This window comes from Oncorhynchus mykiss, chromosome 10 (assembly GCF_013265735.2).
Source record: "Oncorhynchus mykiss isolate Arlee chromosome 10, USDA_OmykA_1.1, whole genome shotgun sequence".
Classification (NCBI taxonomy): Eukaryota; Metazoa; Chordata; class Actinopteri; order Salmoniformes; family Salmonidae; genus Oncorhynchus; species Oncorhynchus mykiss.
Genome location: NC_048574.1, coordinates 20,478,211 through 20,499,601, shown reverse-complemented (window position 1 = coordinate 20,499,601; position 21,391 = coordinate 20,478,211). Strand labels below are relative to the sequence as shown.

General features: G+C 41.0%; 1 protein-coding gene across 1 annotated transcript in view; it reads right to left on the bottom strand.

Annotated features, from left to right (window-relative positions):
• LOC110534865 (unconventional myosin-VIIa) overlaps positions 1 to 13,246 on the bottom strand; it is a 70,301-nt gene extending 57,055 nt beyond the window's left edge. The window contains exons 1-2 of the mRNA XM_036989866.1: positions 12,934 to 13,246; positions 5,826 to 5,894 (exon numbers count right to left, since the gene is read on the bottom strand). Of these exons, the coding sequence (XP_036845761.1) occupies positions 5,826 to 5,843 (18 nt within the window). The 5' untranslated portion in view covers positions 5,844 to 5,894; positions 12,934 to 13,246. The remainder of the gene's footprint in view (positions 1 to 5,825; positions 5,895 to 12,933) is intronic.
• Between the last annotated feature and the right edge of the window lie 8,145 nt (positions 13,247 to 21,391).

Here is a 21,391-nt window from a genome sequence, read left to right as displayed (position 1 = left end):
TTAACCATCAATTAAACATTATTAGACACGTTAATAAACAGTTATGGTTAAATTTGTGAGATAGTCATTCATGCTTGACAAATTGTAAGCATATTAATCTTGGTTAAATAATGGTTTAGAAATGCACTTAAAATGTTCATAGGACAAATTCTTATTCCATCATGTAACCTTGCAAGGGTTTCACTGTTGGATCAGTGAAATTATTTATTTATCACAGAAATTAAGGCATCATGTCAACATCTACCCGTCTGCACAATACACTCAGAGGGGTTTGTTGAGACTAACATCATGTGACAGTGCGCAAAGAACGTGTCGAGAAGGTCAGTGTGCAGACATGAGAGACTGCCATGAAAGAGTGTTGTGAACAAGACAAAAACATCAACACAGGAGATCGAAAGTAAGTTTTCCATGCTAGCTAATGTTAGCTGGGCTCGATGGTCTTATCTTCCCTGAACCTTGTTCTCAAGATATCCATCCATGTTAGCGTTATCTAGCTAGCTAGCCACTTGTGTCAACAGACTATGAAGATTATTAGTTCCTTTTTCAATGTAGCTAAACACTAGCTAACTTAGTGTTAGCAAGCACTATTATTGTTAGCTGGACAAGACAACAACTAGCTAGGTAACAGGCCTAAACTATAGAAATCATGATGATAACTAGTATAGGGTATTGTAAATTGTTATAGCTACATACTTTTTCTCTAACACAGATTCCCACAAGGTCTCAGACTTCAAGATGTACCCGGCTCCACGCGGGGGCTAAAGGGGTCTTAGACCCCTCAGTTGAAACTTGTGCCACCTTAGTTTTAGGTCTCTATATAAAAATAGCAAAAAAGTTCAAACGACAGAGTGACAGGTTGGTACAAAAATAAATCTGTGTCTCCACTGCGCTGTGTCAGCACAATGGACAGAGTGCGCCGCGGTGTGTTTAAGGAAGCTATGGAAAGCCACTGGGACGGTTAGGTATGACTCCTTTGGGTTTCCATAAAAATCAGGGAAAAACATTTCTCATCTTTGTGGAAGGCTAAGTGAATAACATGATAAACCTCCGCTTGTAATGTTTGATTTTAATTTATAAGTGTGGGGTCCAGTTTACCAGTCGGGCCCTGGTGAGGACACCGTGTTGGAGGCCGAACTGTCTCCTTCTTGCTCCTCTGCTGTTCCTATGGGCGCACTCTGCAGGAGTGTCTTCCCTATGATGGGGTGTGAGAGGTTTTCATCCTGACATTGACTGGCACTAAATTGACTATGACAGAGCTCTCTCCGGAGCCTGGAGAGGAGAACATGTGCTCTGACCCTTTCCGTAGGCTTGGAGAGAAAATGACTGCACCGCAAAATGTTCCTGGGTGTAGCACGGAAGTTGTGTCACTGCTGGAGGGTCTGGAAACCACCCTGGTGTCCACTGTGCATTGTCCGGGAGAGAATGCTCCCTTACCTGCTTCAACAAAGGCCCATTTTATGAGCATGGCCTTATTTCTATTACAGCATATTGGATGACTGTCATTCATATTTCATTCACCCAGCTCAATAGGTTTAGGCTACTACATGACACTCAAATTTTCCCTATACCTATCATGAGGTTGCTACAACCTACAAATTAAAGTTTACAACGTAGGTGCACAAGTTGAGAGGAATGTTTTAGTAATCAAGGTGACAGAGAGTGATACATTCAACACCACCTTGCACACTCTTGCCTGCATCTAGCTGACCTAGGATGTAATCATTAGTCCAAACCGTTGTAAACAAGAGTTTCTATTGGAGAAATTCAGGTATGTTTATCCCTGTTTCATTTGCTACTGCTTAAGAAACATTTTTCAACATAATCGGCAGACTGAATACACCCCTGATCACCCACACATAGTTCACTTTCATAGCAGCCACATACAAACAGCATGATCACTTTACTTGTTGTATAATTCATTCTAGCATCTACACGGAATCAGGAATCAAGGTAAGACCCAGATGCAGACACATCAAATTGACAATGGTTTAATATTCCAACAGGGGCAGGCAATAGACAGTACAAGGCAGGCAGCGGTCAGTAAACCAGAGGTGGGGCAATGGTACCGGACAGCAGGCAGGCTCAGGATCAGGAAGAGTGGTCAGGTAGGCGGGCACAGTCAGGACAGGCAGGGGTCAAAACCAGGAGGGAAAAAAAAGAGAGACTGGTAAAAGCAGGAGCTGAGAACAAAAACTCTGGTTGACTTGACAAACAAGATGAACAAGCTAGCTGGCTAATTTGTTTTTGTTTGAATGATGCATCTGGACACTACCAGCTTTTTTATTTCAAACCAGAGTATTTTCTATCCAAATCTACTAATAATAAGCATATCCTAGCTTCTGGGCCTGAGTAGCAGGCAGTTTACTTTGGGCATGCTTTTCATCCGGACGTGAAAATACCACCCCCTAGCCTATAGAGGATATAAGTGTCTTAATCCTCTGAAAGCTTACATTATTGTTAATCCAACTACACTGTCTGATTTATAATAGCTATTACAGTGAAAACATGCCATGCGATTGTTTGAGGACAGCGCCCGACAACAAAATATTTTTCCACCAGCACAGGTTTCATACATTCACAAATAACGATTAAATATTCACTTACTTTTGGAAAAACTTCCTCTAAATTGTCATCCAAAGGGTCCCAGCTATAACACGTAGTGTCGTTTTGTTAGATAAAATACTTCTTTATATTCCAAAAAGTCTGTTGGCGCCATTGATTTGAGTAATCCACTCATACAACATGCAGAAAAAGGAATCCGAAAATCTACCCCTAAACTTTGTTTCAACAAGTGAAAATATGTTTCTATTTACTCCTCAGATACCCTAAAATGTAATCAAACTATAATATTTCTTACAGAAGGAAGTAGGAAACTGATTTTAGCAGGTGCATCCTGTCTTCATGGCACGCTCAAACACAAATTTCCAAGACTGTGTCCCTGAACTAAAGCTGATATTTCTTATTCGTTTTTGAAGTTACAAACCTGAAACATAGACTGTTGAGACCCTGTGGAAGCCAAAGGAATTGCACACAGGAAGCTAATTTTCATTATGACCTTATACTGGCATTTCTAAGTTGATGGTCTCTCTCAAAAAAAAAAATCTTTGGACTTTCTCTTACAATATCTACTGTGTTATATTCTCCTACACTATTAAACATTTATACAAACGTCAAAGTGTTTTCGTTCATATTGTACCAATTATATGCATATCCTGGCTTCAGGGCTTGAGCAACACTCATGTCATTCAGGCAGAAATTGAGAAAAAAGGTGCCTAGCCCTAAAGAAGTTGTTAATTAAGAACAAATTCTTATTTAAAATGACTGCCTACTCATTAGAGCCTATGTAATCTCGAGACACCCAGTGCATCTGTCTACAAGAGATTATTACCTTGTGATAGTTTGAATTGAATTGGATGTGCTGAGAAGAACCAAAACACAAAATTTGTGAATTTAGTGGGAGCTTGCACGTTTGTAAGAAGCATGGTAACAAACATTTGTTGTTACACTTCTGTAATTACAGACTGCAATTGCCACCGGTTACATGTTATTACAGTCTAACTATGAGTTATTACAATTAACGACAATGCTTGTTAGTGTAATTACACATGTAATTACCCTGTAATAAGGACCCCATAAAATGAAGTGTTACCATTTTCTTACTAGTTGAATACATTACATTTGCCATTCCAATATGTTAAGCACATGATTTCAATATATTGTCCATTAGGTCCAGGATGTGATGTGCTTATTTTTTTTAAGACTCACGTTACACCCTGGACCTGCCATCAATATACTTTCAAATTGAAAATGCATTTCAAACCAGCTTTATTTGTGTTTGCTGAAGTACAAACTTGGCAGGAATGTGTTTAAATTACATTGCAACAATAGTAATGAGGGCAGTAGGAAGGTAGGCCCCTAAATTGCAGCTGCCTGAGGATAACTCTAATAGCCTGACTGCTCCTATATGTACTCTTTGGAAAATATATTATGTTAATAGTTCACTAAAGTTTATTGCAATGTACTGGCCGCCTACTCGTCTTCTTTCTCAAACACAATGGTAATGCAATAAAATCTCACTCTGCCTAAAGACTCTACAGTCTGGTCTAAGGTCATGTTAATTCTACTAGTGGAGCAAAATTCACAATTAATACACTTCATAATTCCTCCTGACACAACAGTATTTTTATGACATTAAAACTATTTTCTGTGCACTTCCTAAAACAATTAAAAATGTGATGTCCAATCGATATAAAAAAAGGCACATATTGTTATGCATGAAATAAGTTGGCTACTTTGAAGGCTGCCAGTCCATCCAATAAGGGGAATTAGGTTGATGTAGGCTTAGCCTCGTGCAACTGCAGACTTTATAGGAAGTGATGTAACTTGTCACTTGTTGCTAGGAGGAGGTGGTGCTGTTTCAAGAATGTTTGAATATTTAGAAAATGCATCATTCCCTTCTTCTGTCCCTGTTATCACAACTCTAAATGATGACCGGTGAAAGCAAGGCCTACGCCACTTTATAAACCTGCCTTGCCAAAATCAGTAATTACTCCAATGTTGGGGAGTCAAAGTAAAGAGATCCTTATAAGAGGAGGAGCCTATTGGAAATCCTTGCTGTCAATCAAGGTGAGATTCAGGAAGTCAGCCCAGCCAGAGAATGGGCTTTGTCACTTCCCAGTGTTAAGCTGCCATGTTGTTTTTGTTTTGTTGTAACACGCTGGACACACTTTGACCGTGCTGTTATTCAATCTCTCACAAACCACCTAACCACATATATATGCAATAAACCGGACAACAACAACATATTTAGGACTGAACCAATCAAAAAAAGTCAAAAATATGGGTTTTGCTCTACACAAAAACATGTTTATATGGAGTCAACTTTCTTTTCGAAAATTGTAATCATTGTTTCATTCAGTAAATTAAATCAAATGTGCTTTGAAGTGCAATAAGAATGATTTTGACAACCCAAAACCCAGGTACCAGCTTTGTTAGAAAAGGATGCAGTTAGCACTCAAAAACATCAGCAAGAAAAAAGTATCCATTTCTAATTCAGGTTGAGGTGAAACGTCCATGTCACTATCCCTCCCTGTCTAGACTCAGGCATTACAGAGGCTTTACTAGTCTGACAACACAGATGCCTTGCTGATGGAATGAGATGCATGATTCATGACTAGTCTCTTGACATTAAGGTACTCCTTAAAGGGATAGTTTAGAGATTTTACATATTTATATATTTGTTTCCTTACCTTGAAATCAGTCTATATGGACAAGAAGTGACTGCAATTCACACTTTATTTTTTGTTAAACTACCCCCTCCTAACCCCAAAAATGTAATTGATGAACTATCCCTTTAAAAACCCAGATGAAGTGACCTTCAAAGCCCCACAAAGCTTCTCCAGAACCATGGGCCCAGATGAAAATATATTGATAGTGTGACGGGGGGTGATGATAGGAGAATGAGGGTGCATGTTATCTCATGCTACGTGTCACTGTGTCCTCTGGTGGTCCAGCTGATAACACACCATAGCCCCTATCTTATTAGCATTTAAATTGTGTCTCACTTGCAAAGGTCATCCACAGGGTGGGTGTGTGTTTGTGTGTGTGTGTGTGTGTGTGTGTGTGTGTGTGTGTGTGTGTGTGTGTGTGTGTGTGTGTGTGTGTGTGTGTGTGTGTGTGTGTGTGTGTGTGTGTGTGTGTGTGTGTGTGTGTGTGTGTGTGTGTGTGTGTGTGTGTGTGTGTGTGTGTGTGTGTGTGTGTGTGTATGTGTGTGTGTGAGAGTGTATGTTTGAGAGAGAGAACAAGTGAGAAATAAGGTATTCTACCTGTTGCAGAATGACCATGGTTCAGCTTCCGGTTTATTCCAGGACATTAGAAGTCACCATGTGAGGCTCCTGGAATAGAGAAAAGTCCTATTAGACATACAGAACATATCAAACATACATATTTGCACACTCAGAAACTGGCCCAACAGGGATTCAAAGTACCACTGTTGGGGGGCATATGCAGCGGCTGTGTTGACCACTAGACCAACATCCGGCACAGTCTTACTAATGGTAAAGATTCACCACAGGGGTTCTCGCTGGACAGATGGCTTAAAGCTGAGTCCATTGGTGACTGGTGGACCAGACCTCATACTGTCTGAGCCAAGAGGAATCCCACTTTAATCAAGTGGAATTAATGTGTATAAAATGATAAACATTTCTACCCCTGGAGAGTGAGGATAGACACATAAGCTTGTTGTCAGAGTCTCTATTACTTTGTGAGATAAAGGCATTACTGTAAATCAGAATGTCCCCCAAAGCAGTTGTCATTGGATCTAATGTGTAGTGTGGGTATATCCGAAATGGCATGGCACCCTATTCCCCATATAGTGCATTACCTTTGGCCCGAGCCCATAAGGTAGTACATTACATAGAGAATATAGTGCCATTTCAGACTGTGACTTTTGCAGATGTTTCTGGACTGATTTGCACAGGGGCTTTTAGACCTGTGCTCTTGTCCGATTCACTTCCCTTCTCTTAAATGTGCACTCGTTCACTCCTAATCATGGATTTAAAAGCATTGTATTGTTGCCTCCATGGGCTAGAGGGATATATATCTTCCACCTTTGAACTTTAAGTCCATAAGTGACCAAGTGCACGTCATGGAGAAGGGGAGAGAATTGGAACGAAGACAGTTCCCTGATCTCACACATACATACGTCACACACAATAAACCAACAAACACACACCACCATTGTAATCCACAAGTAAACTGTCTAATGAAATTAAGCTCTGGCTGAGAGAGTTTGATCAGGCTGTCTTATTTCAAATCTCCATGACTACAGTTAGCTCCCCCGTTACTGACTATCACACATGCGCACACACACAACAAAGTCTCTTACTAACGTTTCAAGACCCTAGTAGAAGTATTAACTTTCTCCAGTTGTAGTTACTATGGCTCTGACAAAGTAGGAATGACACACCCACTAAGAAATAATCAACGAATACACCAATCTGCAGTGGATTGTCCAAAAATACATTTCAAACAATCACAATAAATATGAGGCAGCAGAATGCACGTGTTTACTTTGATATTCAATGTAGAGACACATTTGCCTGGTCTAAGATCCGTTTGTGCTGTATAGCCAACTCCTATGTGCATTGGCATGTAAAACTGATCTGCAACCAGATCTGGAACCAGGCTAGAGACACATTGACATGATTAAAGTACAGTAGCTGTGGGCCAGTATTCATAAAGCATCTCAGAGTAGGAGTTCTCATCTAGGATCAAGAATCAGCCTTTTAGATCAGAATCAAAATGTTTATGTGGACCTGTGGCCTTATCCACAAAGCATCTCAGAGTGCTGATCTAGTATGTGTCCATATAATATTTTTCATTATTATCTAAAAGGCTAAACTGATCTGAGATCAGCGCTCCTACTCTGAGACGTTTTGTGGTTACAGGCCGGGATCGTAAATGAGCATTCATACTCTAAGATGCTTTGACTTTGGACTATGGGTATTCTGGGCATGTCATTCCCAGTGTCAGCTGCTGCTAGGGAGACCACTACAAAATAACTTGCCCACAGTGATCATAGCCAGCTGCGCAAGAGAAAATGAGGAGAGAGAGAGTGAGGGGGGGGGGGGGGGGGGGGGGGGGGGGGGGGGGGTCTATCTATGCAACGCATAATGAAACTCCTTAAGAATGTATAGGTTACACAAAACATATACATTAAACATCAAGTACTGTATGTGTCTCTAAAATTGCACTGGAGCAACTGTGCCATAAGGAACCATTCATTTAACTGTAATTACAATTTATATTTTATTTTTTAAACTTTATTTAACTAGGCAAGTCAGTTAAGAACAAATTCTTGATTCTTGTTTACAATGACGGCCCAGGAACAGTGGGTTAACTGCCTTGTTCAGGGGCATAACGACAGATTTTTACCTTGTCAGCTCGGGGATTCGATCTAGCATCCTTCGGTTACTGGCCCAACACTCAAACCACTAGGCTACCTGCCGACCCAAAATGACCTGTACAGGTACTTACAGTGCCTTCGTAAAATATTCAGACCCCTTGACTTTTTCCACATTTTGTTAAGTTACAGTCTTGTTTTAAAATGGATAACTTTTTTTCCCATCAGCAATCTACACACAATACCTTATAATGACAAAGTGAAAACAGGCTTTTAAAGGTTTTGCTAAATTATTAAAAATTAAAAAACCGAAATACTTTATTTACAAGTATTCAGACCCTTTGTTATGAGACTAAAAACGGAGCTCAGGGGCATCCTTTTTCCCATTAATTAATCATCCTTGAGATGTTTCTACAACTTGGAGTCCACCTGTGGTAAATACAATTGATTGGAGTCCACCTGTGGTAAATTCAATTGATTGGAGTCCACCTGTGGTAAATTCAATTGATTGGACATGATTTGGAAAGGCACAGGCCTGTCTATATAAGGTTGACAGTGCATGTCAGAGCAAAAACCAAGCCATGAGGTCAAAGGAATTATCTGTAGAGCTCCGAGACAGGATTGTGTCGAGGCACAGATCTGGGGAAGTGTACCAATGTTTTTTTGCAGCATTAAAGGTCCCCAAGAACACAGTGGCCTCCATCATTCTTAAATGGAAGAAGTTTAGAACCACCAAGACTCTTCCTAGAGCTGAGCAATCGGGGGAGAAGGGCCTTGGTCAGGGAGGTGACCACAAACCCAATGGTCACACTGACAGAGCTCTAGAGTTCCTCTGTGGAGATGTGAGAACTTTCCAGAAGGACAACCATCTCTGCAGCACTCCACCAATCAGGCCTTATGGTAGAGTGGCCAGACGGAAGCCACTCCTCAGTAAAAAGGCACATGACAACCCGCTTGGAGTTTGCCAAAAGGCACATAAAGATTCTCAGACTATGAGAAACACGATTCTCTGGTCTGATGAAACCAAGATTGAACTATTTGGCCCGAATGCCAAGAGTCATGTCTGGAGGAAACCTGGCACCATCCTTACGGTGAAGCATGGTGGTGGCAGCATCATGCTGTGGGGATGTTTTTCAGCGGCAGGGACTGGGAGACAAGTCAGGATCGAGGGAAAGATGAACGGAGCAAAGTACATAGAGAAGGTTCACCTTCCAACAGAACAATGACCCTAAGCACACAGCCCAGACAACGCAGGAGTGTCTTTGGGACAAGTTTCTGAATGTCCTTGAATGGCCCAGCCAGAGCCCGATCGAACATCTCTGGAGAGACCTGAAAATAGCTGTAAAGCAAAGCTCACCATCCAACCTGACAGAGCTTGAGAGGATCTGCAGAGAGAAATGGGAGAAACTCTCCAAATACAGGTGTGCCAAGCTTGTAGCGTCATACCCAAGAAGACAAGGCTGTAATTGCTGCCAAAGGTGCTTCAACAAAGTACTGAGTAAAATGTCTGAATACTTATGTAAATGTTGTATTTCTGTGTGTTTTATTTTTTATAATTTTGAAAACATTTCAAAAATAACTTTTTTTGCTTTGTCGTTATGGGGTATGTGTGTAGATTAATGAGAAAAAAATGTTTTTCATCAATTTTAGAATAAAGCTGTAACATAACAAAATGTGGAAAAAGTCAAGAGGTCTGAATACTTTTCCGAATGCACTGTATATATAAGAATGTCTCATCTTGCTTTTGTGTAATATCAGTGCAAATAATGATCCTCACACAGAGCACTGTGTGTAGGCTAAACACTTCTCCTCATACAGGACACCATTTCATTGGACATCTTTACAGCTGGGTTAATTTTAGCGTCATGCCTTAGCAATGTGGCTCAGCTGGTCATGTAGTCAGGTGAGTGAGGGTATGTTGGGCTGGTGCTTGAGATGATAAATTCAAAGTTGATAAATTGTGAAATGTCCCTTTAAGGGCTTATTTAGATTCCTGGGGCTAATCTCTGGGTTTATACAAACCATAATTTAATATTGGCTGCTGAATCATATCCTCCCTGACGGCAGATCTCATTGGGCTGCATTTGGATCAAAGACTTTGTTTACATCCATAATAACAGTAGCCATTTTGTCTCCATAGGCTACATACAGCAGGACACAGGGGGCATGGCCTGGATCCATTTCTGTACCTCCTTCCCCTAGGTCCTACCCTTTTTCATGTCTACTGCTCATGAAGGACTAGATAGGGGAAAGCAATATGGCATAACTCTGTAGCCTATGCTGAAGGCTAGGTCATCAACATATTGCTAACTATCTGCTTCCCTCAGATCTTGGGGCCAACCGGGTGAACAGAAACATCCTCCCTACATGTGACAGGAGAGTGTTGTCACATAAGGAACATATGGTACAGTTTACCAGGGACTCCTCCCATTTGCTGCCCAATAAGTAGATTAACATTGGGCTTAATGATATACTGTACGGATCTGCTGTGCTTTGAATACAGCTACATTGAATGCAACTCAAATATTCAATTGCAAAACAACATGCAAAACGTAGCAGTTCCATAAAAAGGATTACATACACTCCCATCTATATATATTTGGACAGTAAAGCTAACATTTTAAATGAGTCTTTTGGGTTATGTTTTGCCCAATAGTAAATCAATAAATATTTATCCTCATATGTGGCACCATTTCATTGGACATCTTTACACTTGATATTAGTATCCAGACTAGTCACAGCTGGGTTAAGTGCAGCGTCATGTTGTCAGGTAAATGAGGGAAGGAGGAAAAGAGGGGAGGAGGGGAAGAAGAGAGGAGGGGGTAAGAAGTCTGGGGGTTGATTTGTTTGATTTGTTTGAGAGGATTTTAAAATATCAGATCCAAATAAAGGATTAGATACACTCCCCTCCATAAGTATTTTGAGTATTTTTGTACAAATCGACAATATTCCCAATTTGTTTTGGTCGTGCCAGTTATATGAAATAAAATCTCAGTCAATGCACCGATACTGGCCTGGCCTCTACCTTTGCCGATCTGAAAGTATTCATTAGCCATCAGCAATATGGTAGGAGCTTAATCTATTTCTCTTGGAGGCTGGATAGTCTTTCTGACTATATTTGTTAACACAATGGACACCAGCCCTGGTTCTGGAGAACTATATGGGTGTCTTGTGTATGGTTACTCAGACTTTTGTTCTAACCTAGCTCTAAAACTAATTTTGGTCATACCCAGTGACTCTAGTCCTTCCCATATCAGAGGACAGGAAAACTAACCAAACTGGGATCCAGTTGAAATAGCTGAATGATTATGACTAAGTGGAACAAATGTGGCTTTTTTGGTTTAGCCTACATTGTTCAGTGAAACTGCTGAATCTTTATGGACCTAAAAACAAACTAGCTGTTTCAAAAAGTTACGGCAGACCCTGTTTCAAAATAGATGTTTTATAATAGCTGTGACTCATTATTGACATACTGTATATACCGAGTGGCCTCTGAGAGCAGCATTATAGGATATGAACACAACATACTGTACTCTCAGATTAGCTGTTGAGCCTTTGGGCATTAGAGAGTCCACACTTTAGTCCTACAGTATGTACTGTATGGATCTGTCTGTGTGTGTGTGTGTGTGTGTGTGTGTGTGTGTGTGTGTGTGTGTGTGTGTGTGTGTGTGTGTGTGTGTGTGTGTGTGTGTGTGTGTGTGTGTGTGTGTCAAATCTATGTACAATATGTAGAGCTATATGAAGTAGAGGAGCAGATGTTTCAGGTTATCCTCAACTCCCTACCCAGCAGGTACAAAATTGGTCATATTATTTGGTTCAACATCAACAGTCCTGAGAAAGACATCCGAGCCTGTTTGTAACCTAGTAGTTTTGTCAAATGTTCAGAAGCTCACAATGATTCAAAACATAATTCTTATGATTGTTAACATGATCCTTTCTCAACAGGTTTAGGACCAAGGTGGTACGTGACTGTGACTTTGAAACTCTTGAAATGGCTAGCTAGTTATTACGTCCAGCAGTTTCCCTGAACAATGTGGGCTTATTCAATGAAGCCACTGAAATACAAATATTATCATCATTATCATTCAGCCATTTCAGCTGAATCTGAACTACACTTCAGTTTGGTTAGTAGTCTTCCAGTTCTCTGATCTGGGAAGAAGATTCTACCCAAGTAGAGTCACTATGACCCAGGAACAGTTGTGGCCAGTGTAGGGTCATATTCATTAGTGCACACCACATCAAAATGTTTGCAACAGAAAAAGAAAACAATCATTTAGGCCCGTTTGCTTCTGTTTGGTTCCTAGTGAATACGACCCAGATAGGAAGGGGAGAATAGCCTGAGCATGGCCTTCATTGCCTGAGCTATTATTCCATCTCACCAACTACACTCACTATGACCCAGGCCAGGAAGAAAACACACAGATGGTGACCTGGGAGGCTGAAGAGTCATGTAGGTGGACTAATAACCAATCCAGAAAAACAGCTTCTTTGATGACAATATCAAGACCAGGTCATAAAAGACTTCCAAGCACCCTGTGAACACCAATATTCTCTGATCAGTGCCAGATGTCCTCCTTAAAAACGATGCGCACGTGGAAATCTAGAACTTTGATACTTTAAGTGCCGACTTCATGCACCTTTTCACTTTCCATTCTTACTCACGATCATTTCAGGTTGTACTTTACTAAGTTAATATAATCATATTTACCAACTTGGTTTATTAAAAAAAGGTACAGATCCACTTAAATACACATTCTGGCAATATACACACACACAAACCTGAAGGTACACACGCACAGAAAGAGTCACGTTCTGTTTCTTTAAGTGAGATTATAAATGGTCCCCTTTGAGGCCTGGCACGAAGGGAGCATGCAGTGGGGGTGTGCAGGCTGTGAGCGCTGAGTGAGCCGTAAGAGGCTTTGGGTAACTAATGCCTGAGGAGAGGCAGCAACACTGAGCCCTGGGCCAGCTAAACCCTCAGCCCTGACCAACCAACTGCTTTTCTTTACTTTATTTACTTCCTTACTTACCACTCAAGACACTCGGGTTCTCCTGTCTCCTCGCTTTTCCCCTCTTTCCTTGTCCCTCGCTCTTCCACTCTGGTAAGTCCAGGTAACTGGTAACAGCCAGGTAGCAGGTGAATTGAAGGGAAGGTGTAAAGAAGCAGGAGGAACAAAAGAAAATCTCTCTCTCACTCTTTCCACTTGCTGCGGTCTGTCCCTTTTTGTCCTCTCTCTCTCTCTCACATGCTCTGCCCCTCCTCTTCTTCTTTCTTTCTCTCCAAGGTACCTGTTGCTGCCTGGCGTCCAGTAGAGGAGTGACTACAGCCTCTCTCTCTCGATCTCTCATTCATCATTCAGTCAGTCCGCTGATCCCTATTAGCAGGGAGGCAGGTTACGTGCGCCACACAGCCACAGTGACCAGCCACTTGGAGGGGGAGGGAGGAAGGGGGAGGAGGAGGAGGACTGAGAGGTCATGGGGTGGCAGGTGGTGCCGGACTGGTCAGGGCCTGCACCTATTGTCCCACAAAAAATGTAAACATTGTACTGTAATATTTATGCATGAGATGGAGGAGGGTTAACACAGTTGTGTAATTCCACCAGGCCTATGAATAGGGTACATTTGGGGACTATGTGTATGTGGCAGGTGATGATGCCATGTGAAGACTGAAGGTCTTGTTCTAAAACAGCAGCTTAACTAAAGTCAAATCAAAATGTATTGATCACGCACACAGTTTAGCACATGGTGTAGCAGATGGTGTAGCAGATGGTGTAGCAGATGGTGTAGCAGATGGTGTAGCAGATGGTGTAGCACATGGTGTAGCAGATGGTTGAGCAATAGGTGTGTAGCACATGGTGTAGCAGATGGTGTAGCAGATGGTGTAGCAGACGGTGTAGCAGACGGTGTAGCAGATGGTTGAGCAATAGGTGTGTAGCACATGGTGTAGCACATGGTGTAGCAGATGGTGTAGCAGATGGTGTAGCAGACGGTGTAGCAGACGGTGTAGCAGATGGTGTAGCAGACGGTGTAGCAGATGGTGTAGCAGATGGTGTAGCAGACGGTGTAGCAGACGGTGTAGCAGATGGTGTAGCAGATGGTGTAGCAGATGCAGCGAAATGTTTATGTAACTAGTACACTGTATATAGGACAGTGAAGCTAACATTTGTACATTTGGCTCTATACTCCAGCACTTTGGATTTGACATCAAATGAGGCGACAGGGCAGAATGTCACCTTTTATTTGAGGGTATTTTACTGTTTAGAAATAAATGCACTTTATGTATCTAATATTATTATTATTATATTATAGTCCTCCCAATTGAATACGTTTTTTTCTTCATATGTATTTGGACAAATTCACTTATAGTATTAAAGCAGTCAAAAGTTGAGTATTTGGTCCCATATTCCTAGCACACAATTGTGTTATGGTTAATGTTTTGCCCAATAGGAACTGAATAGTGAATAATGTATTGTGTCACTTTTATTGTAAATTAGAATACAAGGTGTTTCTGAACAGTTCTAAATGAACTTGGATACTACCATGATTATGGATGATCATGAATTAATCATGTATAATGATGAGTGAGTGATAGCGTCACTGTTCAAATAAATACGGAGGGGAGTGTAACTGTATAACGAGACAGACAACTACACCAGGGTTGGGGTCAATTCAATTTCCATTTAGGAAGTAAACTGAATTACTTTTACTTCCTGAATTGACTGAATTAAAATGGAATTGATCCCAAACCTGGACCACACATTGGCAGACATTTCTGACAGATCAAATTGAAAAGCAATAAGGTTTCATATTTTATTTGAAAGTCATGCCACAAGTTGACATAAAATACAAAATGAAAATAAATAATTTCCAGATCACTGTAAAATAACTATAAAATAACCACAGTGTAACTGAGAATCAAATCGAACAAACGCATACACGGTAACAAAAAAAGACACACAGACAAGCATACAGTACATAAGATACAGCCTTTCGATGTCTAGCTATTAGTAAACATATAAGCCTAGAGAACACAAGGTTAAGTGGATATATAAAATTAGCAAGAGTACAAAATATTGATAATAAAAGACACTTGTTATAAAGACCATAGTATCTTCTATAAGTTTCACCATGCAGTATATTCTAGTCTCAAATAAATAAACATTGGCAGAAAAGTACAAGAGAATCACAAGCTCATTTGTCAAACGCATCAGACTCCATATAGGAAAACATGGCCGCCAATGATAAGAACACAGGTGTCACTTGTCTTGGCAAATTTGAGTCAGCAATGTCATACAGTATACATTATGATATCGTAAAGATGATGTAACACCTGGCACAACCGTTAATGAAGTTTCATGACCAATGTCCTTAACATGCAGCAGTATGCAGGCAAACGAGCTCAAGGCAGCTCCAACGTTAGCTAAACGAGCTAACCTATGTAAATCATTGCACCATGTTGACGTATGTGTTTGCCATTAGACAGGCTTTAATAAAAACACAAAATCAAAATAAATCGTGAACACACAAAGACTCTGCAATCATACGTTTTCGGTATTCCTCACATTTTTCAGGTTGTCCATGTCCTACAATGATGAAATGTTGTTTGTTTAAAAACGTAACTAGATAAGTATCCATCTTACAAGTATTGTCACGGAATATTGCCTTAAATGTCTCTCAACTATTATGCTCTTACCTCTGAAATAAATGTCTGGAATATATTGTACAATCCCTCCCAACTGGGATGTCCCTATTGTGATGGTGGATTGGGTGCTTGTCATTCAACTCAGAGTTTTACAGAGTTTACAGCCTGCTAGGGACTTAGCACTACTTCCAAGTTTATCAAACTGGTGTCAGAATTGGGATAGTGCTCGTGGCCTTCGAGACGTTGTCCTTAAGACGCAGACCTTGTGATAGTGCAGAAGGGGACATGTTTTCTGAAATGGAAGGAGTAGTGTAATGATCCTATCCTTAACATGTGCCTAACAATCTCTTCCAATAGGGATATTGTTATTGGGTTCGGTGATAGGGTGTTCGTGTTCGTCACATTATATCTACATCTGTCACAGTAGTGGACAAACACTTTGGTTGCTGCCACTTTCATATACAGTACATACTGTTTAGAATGCTGAATTCAAATGTTCAGAATCTGTAAAATACATGCAATTATGCAACATAAGCTGCATCAAAGTAGTAACAATGTTTACTACACTTTGAATAAAAAATATATTATCTTTGAAAATCAAACTGTGCGAGCTGATTTGAAGTCGTTTGCTACATGCGTCGGTGTTATTGGCTTGATATAAAACTGGCCAAAGTTCTGAATGTTCTGATGTGTTTTTGTACTTAAAACATTTGGCATGGGCCATCAGAAAATATATACAGTGCAAGAAAACCCATTCAACAATGCTAACCAGGCAACCAGATCAGTGAATTGACACTCCGCCCACCCAGGGTAAACCAATTGTACCTTGAGTGACTGTTGCTTTTGGCAAATGATAAGAATGCAATGAGATCACAAACATCATACATTTTTGTCAAAGAGACAAAATAAAGCATATTGGAAAGTAAAAGGTCTGAAAATTCTCACAAAGTTGAACTAGCTACATGTACGTCCACCAGTGTAGCAAACAAAGTTCATTTACAGTAGAACTCTAAGCAACAAAACACATCTCTACAGTACAACAGTCTTTTTCCTCAGTTCTATTTTGGCACATAAGTGGCACATACTTCACATGAGTTAAAAAGACCAGCAATGGTCTACCCTATGTGATACAACCCCTTGGTCCTGGGGCCTATAATGGTTCAGATATGGTCAGAACAGAACTTGCAATACAGCATTAGCTGATGATAGGGACTTGGGTTAATTAGCCAACTTCAGACATTGTTTGTATGTGGGGTGCACAACAATGTTGTGAAACTGAGTTTTATAAATAACCAAAATGGCTGCTGCTGCCAACTTGCCCACCACTGGTGCCCCTGATTCAAGTAGAACCGAGTGCCAGTCTGGCTGAATGGGCACACGTTGCCACATCGTGGCAACAGCCAACTAACCATTCCCCTTTTGGCACGAAGACCTCTCCTTCCCCTACCATGAAAGACTAATCTGCTTGGCTTGGCACAATGTCTTTTTAACCCTTGCCACACCTGCATCTGCTCTATGGCACTCTTATCACTGTTACCTCTACCTCTCTCTACCATGATATACCGTCCATAGCATTAGACTCTCTGTAACACATTACTTAAAGAGGCTGTACAGAACGTTGACCTCTAGGGGGGATCTTGAGTCAAAAAGCATCCCCTAAATGGAAGAAATATTGCCCAGAAATGACCTCATCAGACAGAGAGGAGCACACCACTCCCACACCCATGAGGGAAAGCATATTTTTAGCCTAAAACAAAGGGGTGTGTGGTTTCATGAGTTAAGAAATGGATTGTGATATCGTTAAAATTGATTATCTATGGATTGATTGCTAACAATAAAGCCAAACTTTGAGGGAAACAATAAGAAATTCAACTTCCATACAGCCTCGTCATGCTTTATGACATGGTTATAATGCATTGTAACACTTGTCATAAGCATCTATAATGTCTTGTTATTGTCATCTCAAAATTATCCTGAATAAATTACAGTCAATATGAGTAAATTGAAAATGTCCTTCATAGAGACATAATCTATTTTAAGCCTTATAACAAGAAATTATAAACTAAAAGAGTCATAGCGCTTATAACAAGAAATAAAGTATTATACCTGTCAAATTGAGTTAAACCATTAGCGAAAACCATCTATCATAACACTACCCAATGGTTTTTAACAACCACTAGTCTATCTGCCTTAGTCTGCAACTCAACACAATAGAAGGACATATGTCACACATCATTTAAATAGCGCTTTCATCATTTGAACTTACAAATGATCATTAATACTAAAAGCTTATATCATCATGAATGGTGGGTGTCACTGATTAGTACCTGTAAAGGGACCATTTCAAACCTCTTGATATGATTCTGATATGATGTGCAATAGTGTAAACATGCTGATTCTTACAATACCATTTGTTTCCCACATTGAAGAAAGAAAGAATAAAGAAGTATAGAATAGTAACAATAGAAGAACAATACAAGGACATGGACATATGATTAAAAACAATCTAAGACACATTCATTATACTGAACAAAAATATAAACGTAACATGTAAAGTGTTGCTCCCATGTTTCATGAGCTGAAATAAAAGATCCCAGAAATGTTCCAAGCTTATTTCTCTCAAATTGTGTGCACAAATTTGTTTTCATCCCTGTTAGTGAGCATTTCTCCTTTGCCCAGATAATCCATCCACTTGACAGGTGTGGCATATCAAGAAGCTGATTAAACAGCATGATCATTACACAGGTGAAACTTGTGCTTGGGACAATAAAAGGCCACTCTAAAATGTGAAGTTTTGTCACACAACACAATGCCACAGATGTCTCAAGTTTTAAGGGAGCATACAATTGGTATGCTGACTGCAGGAATGTTCCCTAGAGATGTTGCCAGAGAATTTAATGTTAATTTCTCAACCATAAGCCTCCTCCAATATCGTTTTAGAGAATTTGGCAGTACGTCCAACCTGCAACACAACCACAGACCACGTGTACACCAGCCCAGGACCTCCACATCTGGCTTCTTCACCTGCAAGATCGTCTGAGACCAGTCACCCAGACAGCTGATGAAACTGAGGAGTATTTATGTCTGTAATAAAGCCCTTTTGTGGACTCCCCAGTGGGTGGGCCTGGCTCCTAAGTGGATGGGCCTATGCCCTCCCAGGCGCACCAATGGCTGCGTCCCTGCAAAGATGTGAACTCCATAGATTAGGGCCTAATTAATGTATTTAAATTAGTGGAGGCTGGTGGGAGGAGCTATAGGAGGACGGGCTTCTATAGAATAAATGGAACGGTATCAAACACATCAAACATATGGAAACCACATTCATTCCATTTCAATGTGTCCGTCCTCGTATAGCTCCCTCCACCAGCCTCCAATGATTTAAGTTGACTGATTTCCTTATATGAACTGTAACTCAGTAAAATCAGTGAAATTATTGCATTTTGCGTTTATATTTTTGTTCAGTATAATTAAACAAATGTGACAATAAAAGTTTTGAAAAATGTACAAATGCCATTGTTGTTCAAGTAATGAAAAAAAGGCGCTGGAAAAAAAGACAAGTAAACAAGTAAAAGAGCTTGATGGTTCGATAAACAGAGAGATTGGTCGATGCTCTCCGCATTACATTCAAAAAAGAAATGTCTTGGGAATGATTCACAACGGATCTGTCGTTGTTTCTTGACTGATCCTCTCGACGATGCTGTAAACAATAAATTATTTTAAAAAGACGTACACAGACATACTATCAGATCCTGCTCTCCAAAAGTCTCTGCAATCATATAACACTTTTGAAAAGATACTCAACATGACAACATAGCGTATGGGGCTTGCATCTCTTTTATCTCCAACGCTTGCCACTGTCAAAGATTGAGATAATTAGCCTGTGGAAAGCAGGTCAAAAGAGCGCGACATAACCTACATGAGAAGATATGCTAACTGTTTGTACCAGTGATGGTTCTGTATGAAGACATAGTCTCTCTCAGTCTTGGCAAGACAAAAAGCCACACTTTTCAAACTACCATTTCAAATAGCACTGAGTTTACAGTGATGCTAATCCAAAATGTCTGTGTTTCTTTCTGGAACAGTATAGAATCATAACAGAGTCAGAGCCAGGACCAAGGCTATGGCACAGGTTGTTTTTGGCAGGAGTCGACAGACGGATTTCCTCCCGCTCTTCTCTCCGTCCTTCGCTCTCTCTCTTCTTCCACTCATCCCTATATCCAGCCAAGCCCGTGAGCCCGTCAGAACTAAGCGAGGTGCATGATGTGTCCAAAGGCACAGACATAACACACGTATAAATGTATGTTCGCAAACATGCACACCCAACCCACTCCCCCCCCCCCCCCCCCCCCCCCCCCCCCCCCCACACACACAACTGATTTACGCAGACAGAGGGACAACAGCTACTGTTTCTTGGGTCACATGATTCAAAGGCCCACAAGTCGAAAGCCCAGGTCACATGACAGGAGTCCCAGGACTCAGGAAGTGTCAGGCAGTGGCGTTGCCATAGAGAAGACCGATTGACGTGGCACAGTGGCGACTGGCGCCGGCAAGAGAGAGAGAGAGAGAAGGGAAAGCCTGATCTGTCTTTGGTCCCGTAAAGCACTTGATTATGGCAGGCGGAGCTCCACAGCTAAGCTACGAGTGTGTGTGTGTGTGTGTGTGTGTGTGTGTGTGTGTGTGTGTGTGTGTGTGTGTGTGTGTGTATAAAGGGGGATGGGGGATGCGCAATGCAGGCAGTCTTTTTTAGCCATGCTAAACTCAATATCGTCCATGGCAACCAGCTGAAGCGTAGTCCGAGGGGAGTGGGAGGAGGAAAGGGGGATGGATGGGATGGAAGGGGGAGGAGGCAAGGCTACACTCACATAAACACCAGCAGCCCCCACGGGAGGTCATCGGTGCTTTTGGCGTCACTTTCTTGGTAGTTGGCTTGTTTTGTGGGGACTATAGAAAGTGGATGATAGACAGAGGTTGCATCCCAAATGACACCCAGTCACTGATGGAAGAAACAGTAAAGGCTGATAATATGGTCTTTCTGGGACTACAATGGGGCTGCGACATCAGTCAAGAGACAGAGTAAAAAACACTCAGCGAATAGGATGGAGGGGTCCCAGTATACCACCCAATACCATGACCCCCCTCCCACCCGACATATGGCTGGTCCTAAAAAGACACAGGGTCCTAAAGAGACCCACTCAGCCTTAAGGCGATGCATAGCCCTTAGTGACACTGGGGAGTGCAGGCGCATGTTAAAAGGTATGTGTGTGTGGGAGAGTTGAAGGCATGTAGAGAGATAGGAGTGTGTGGTTGTTTCTGAAATCTGTCTTGTCTACTACTTACTAAAACTAAATACTGTGTACTAATCATGCTACATACTATTAAGAATGTACTGTTTAGTATATGTATGCAGTAAGGAACATATCAGCATACTAGACTCACCCACACTGAGAATGCGTCATCTAATCAGTTAGTTCCCGCTATTCGTTCATTTTGGTACAGCCCGTCCTCTTATCTGATGAATAGCTTATTATCAGCTGTTATCAATCACACGTGGGTCTGAAATTATGCTTCGCTTCCTCAATAGTGTGCAGCAAATTATACTAGATGAAAAAATGAAATCAGTATGGCATCCTGGCAATTAAAGCATACTGTTTTAAAGCATACTGTTTGTCAAATACTATGAAACTTTCTATTTTCGCATACTCAGCCTACTATTTAGAATGCAAGTACAGGTATTCAGACACGGCCTGTGTGTGTGTGTGTGTGTGTGTGTGTGTGTGTGTGTGTGTGTGTGTGTGTGTGTGTGTGTGTGTGTGTGTGTGTGTGTGTGTGTGAGAGAGAGATAGAGA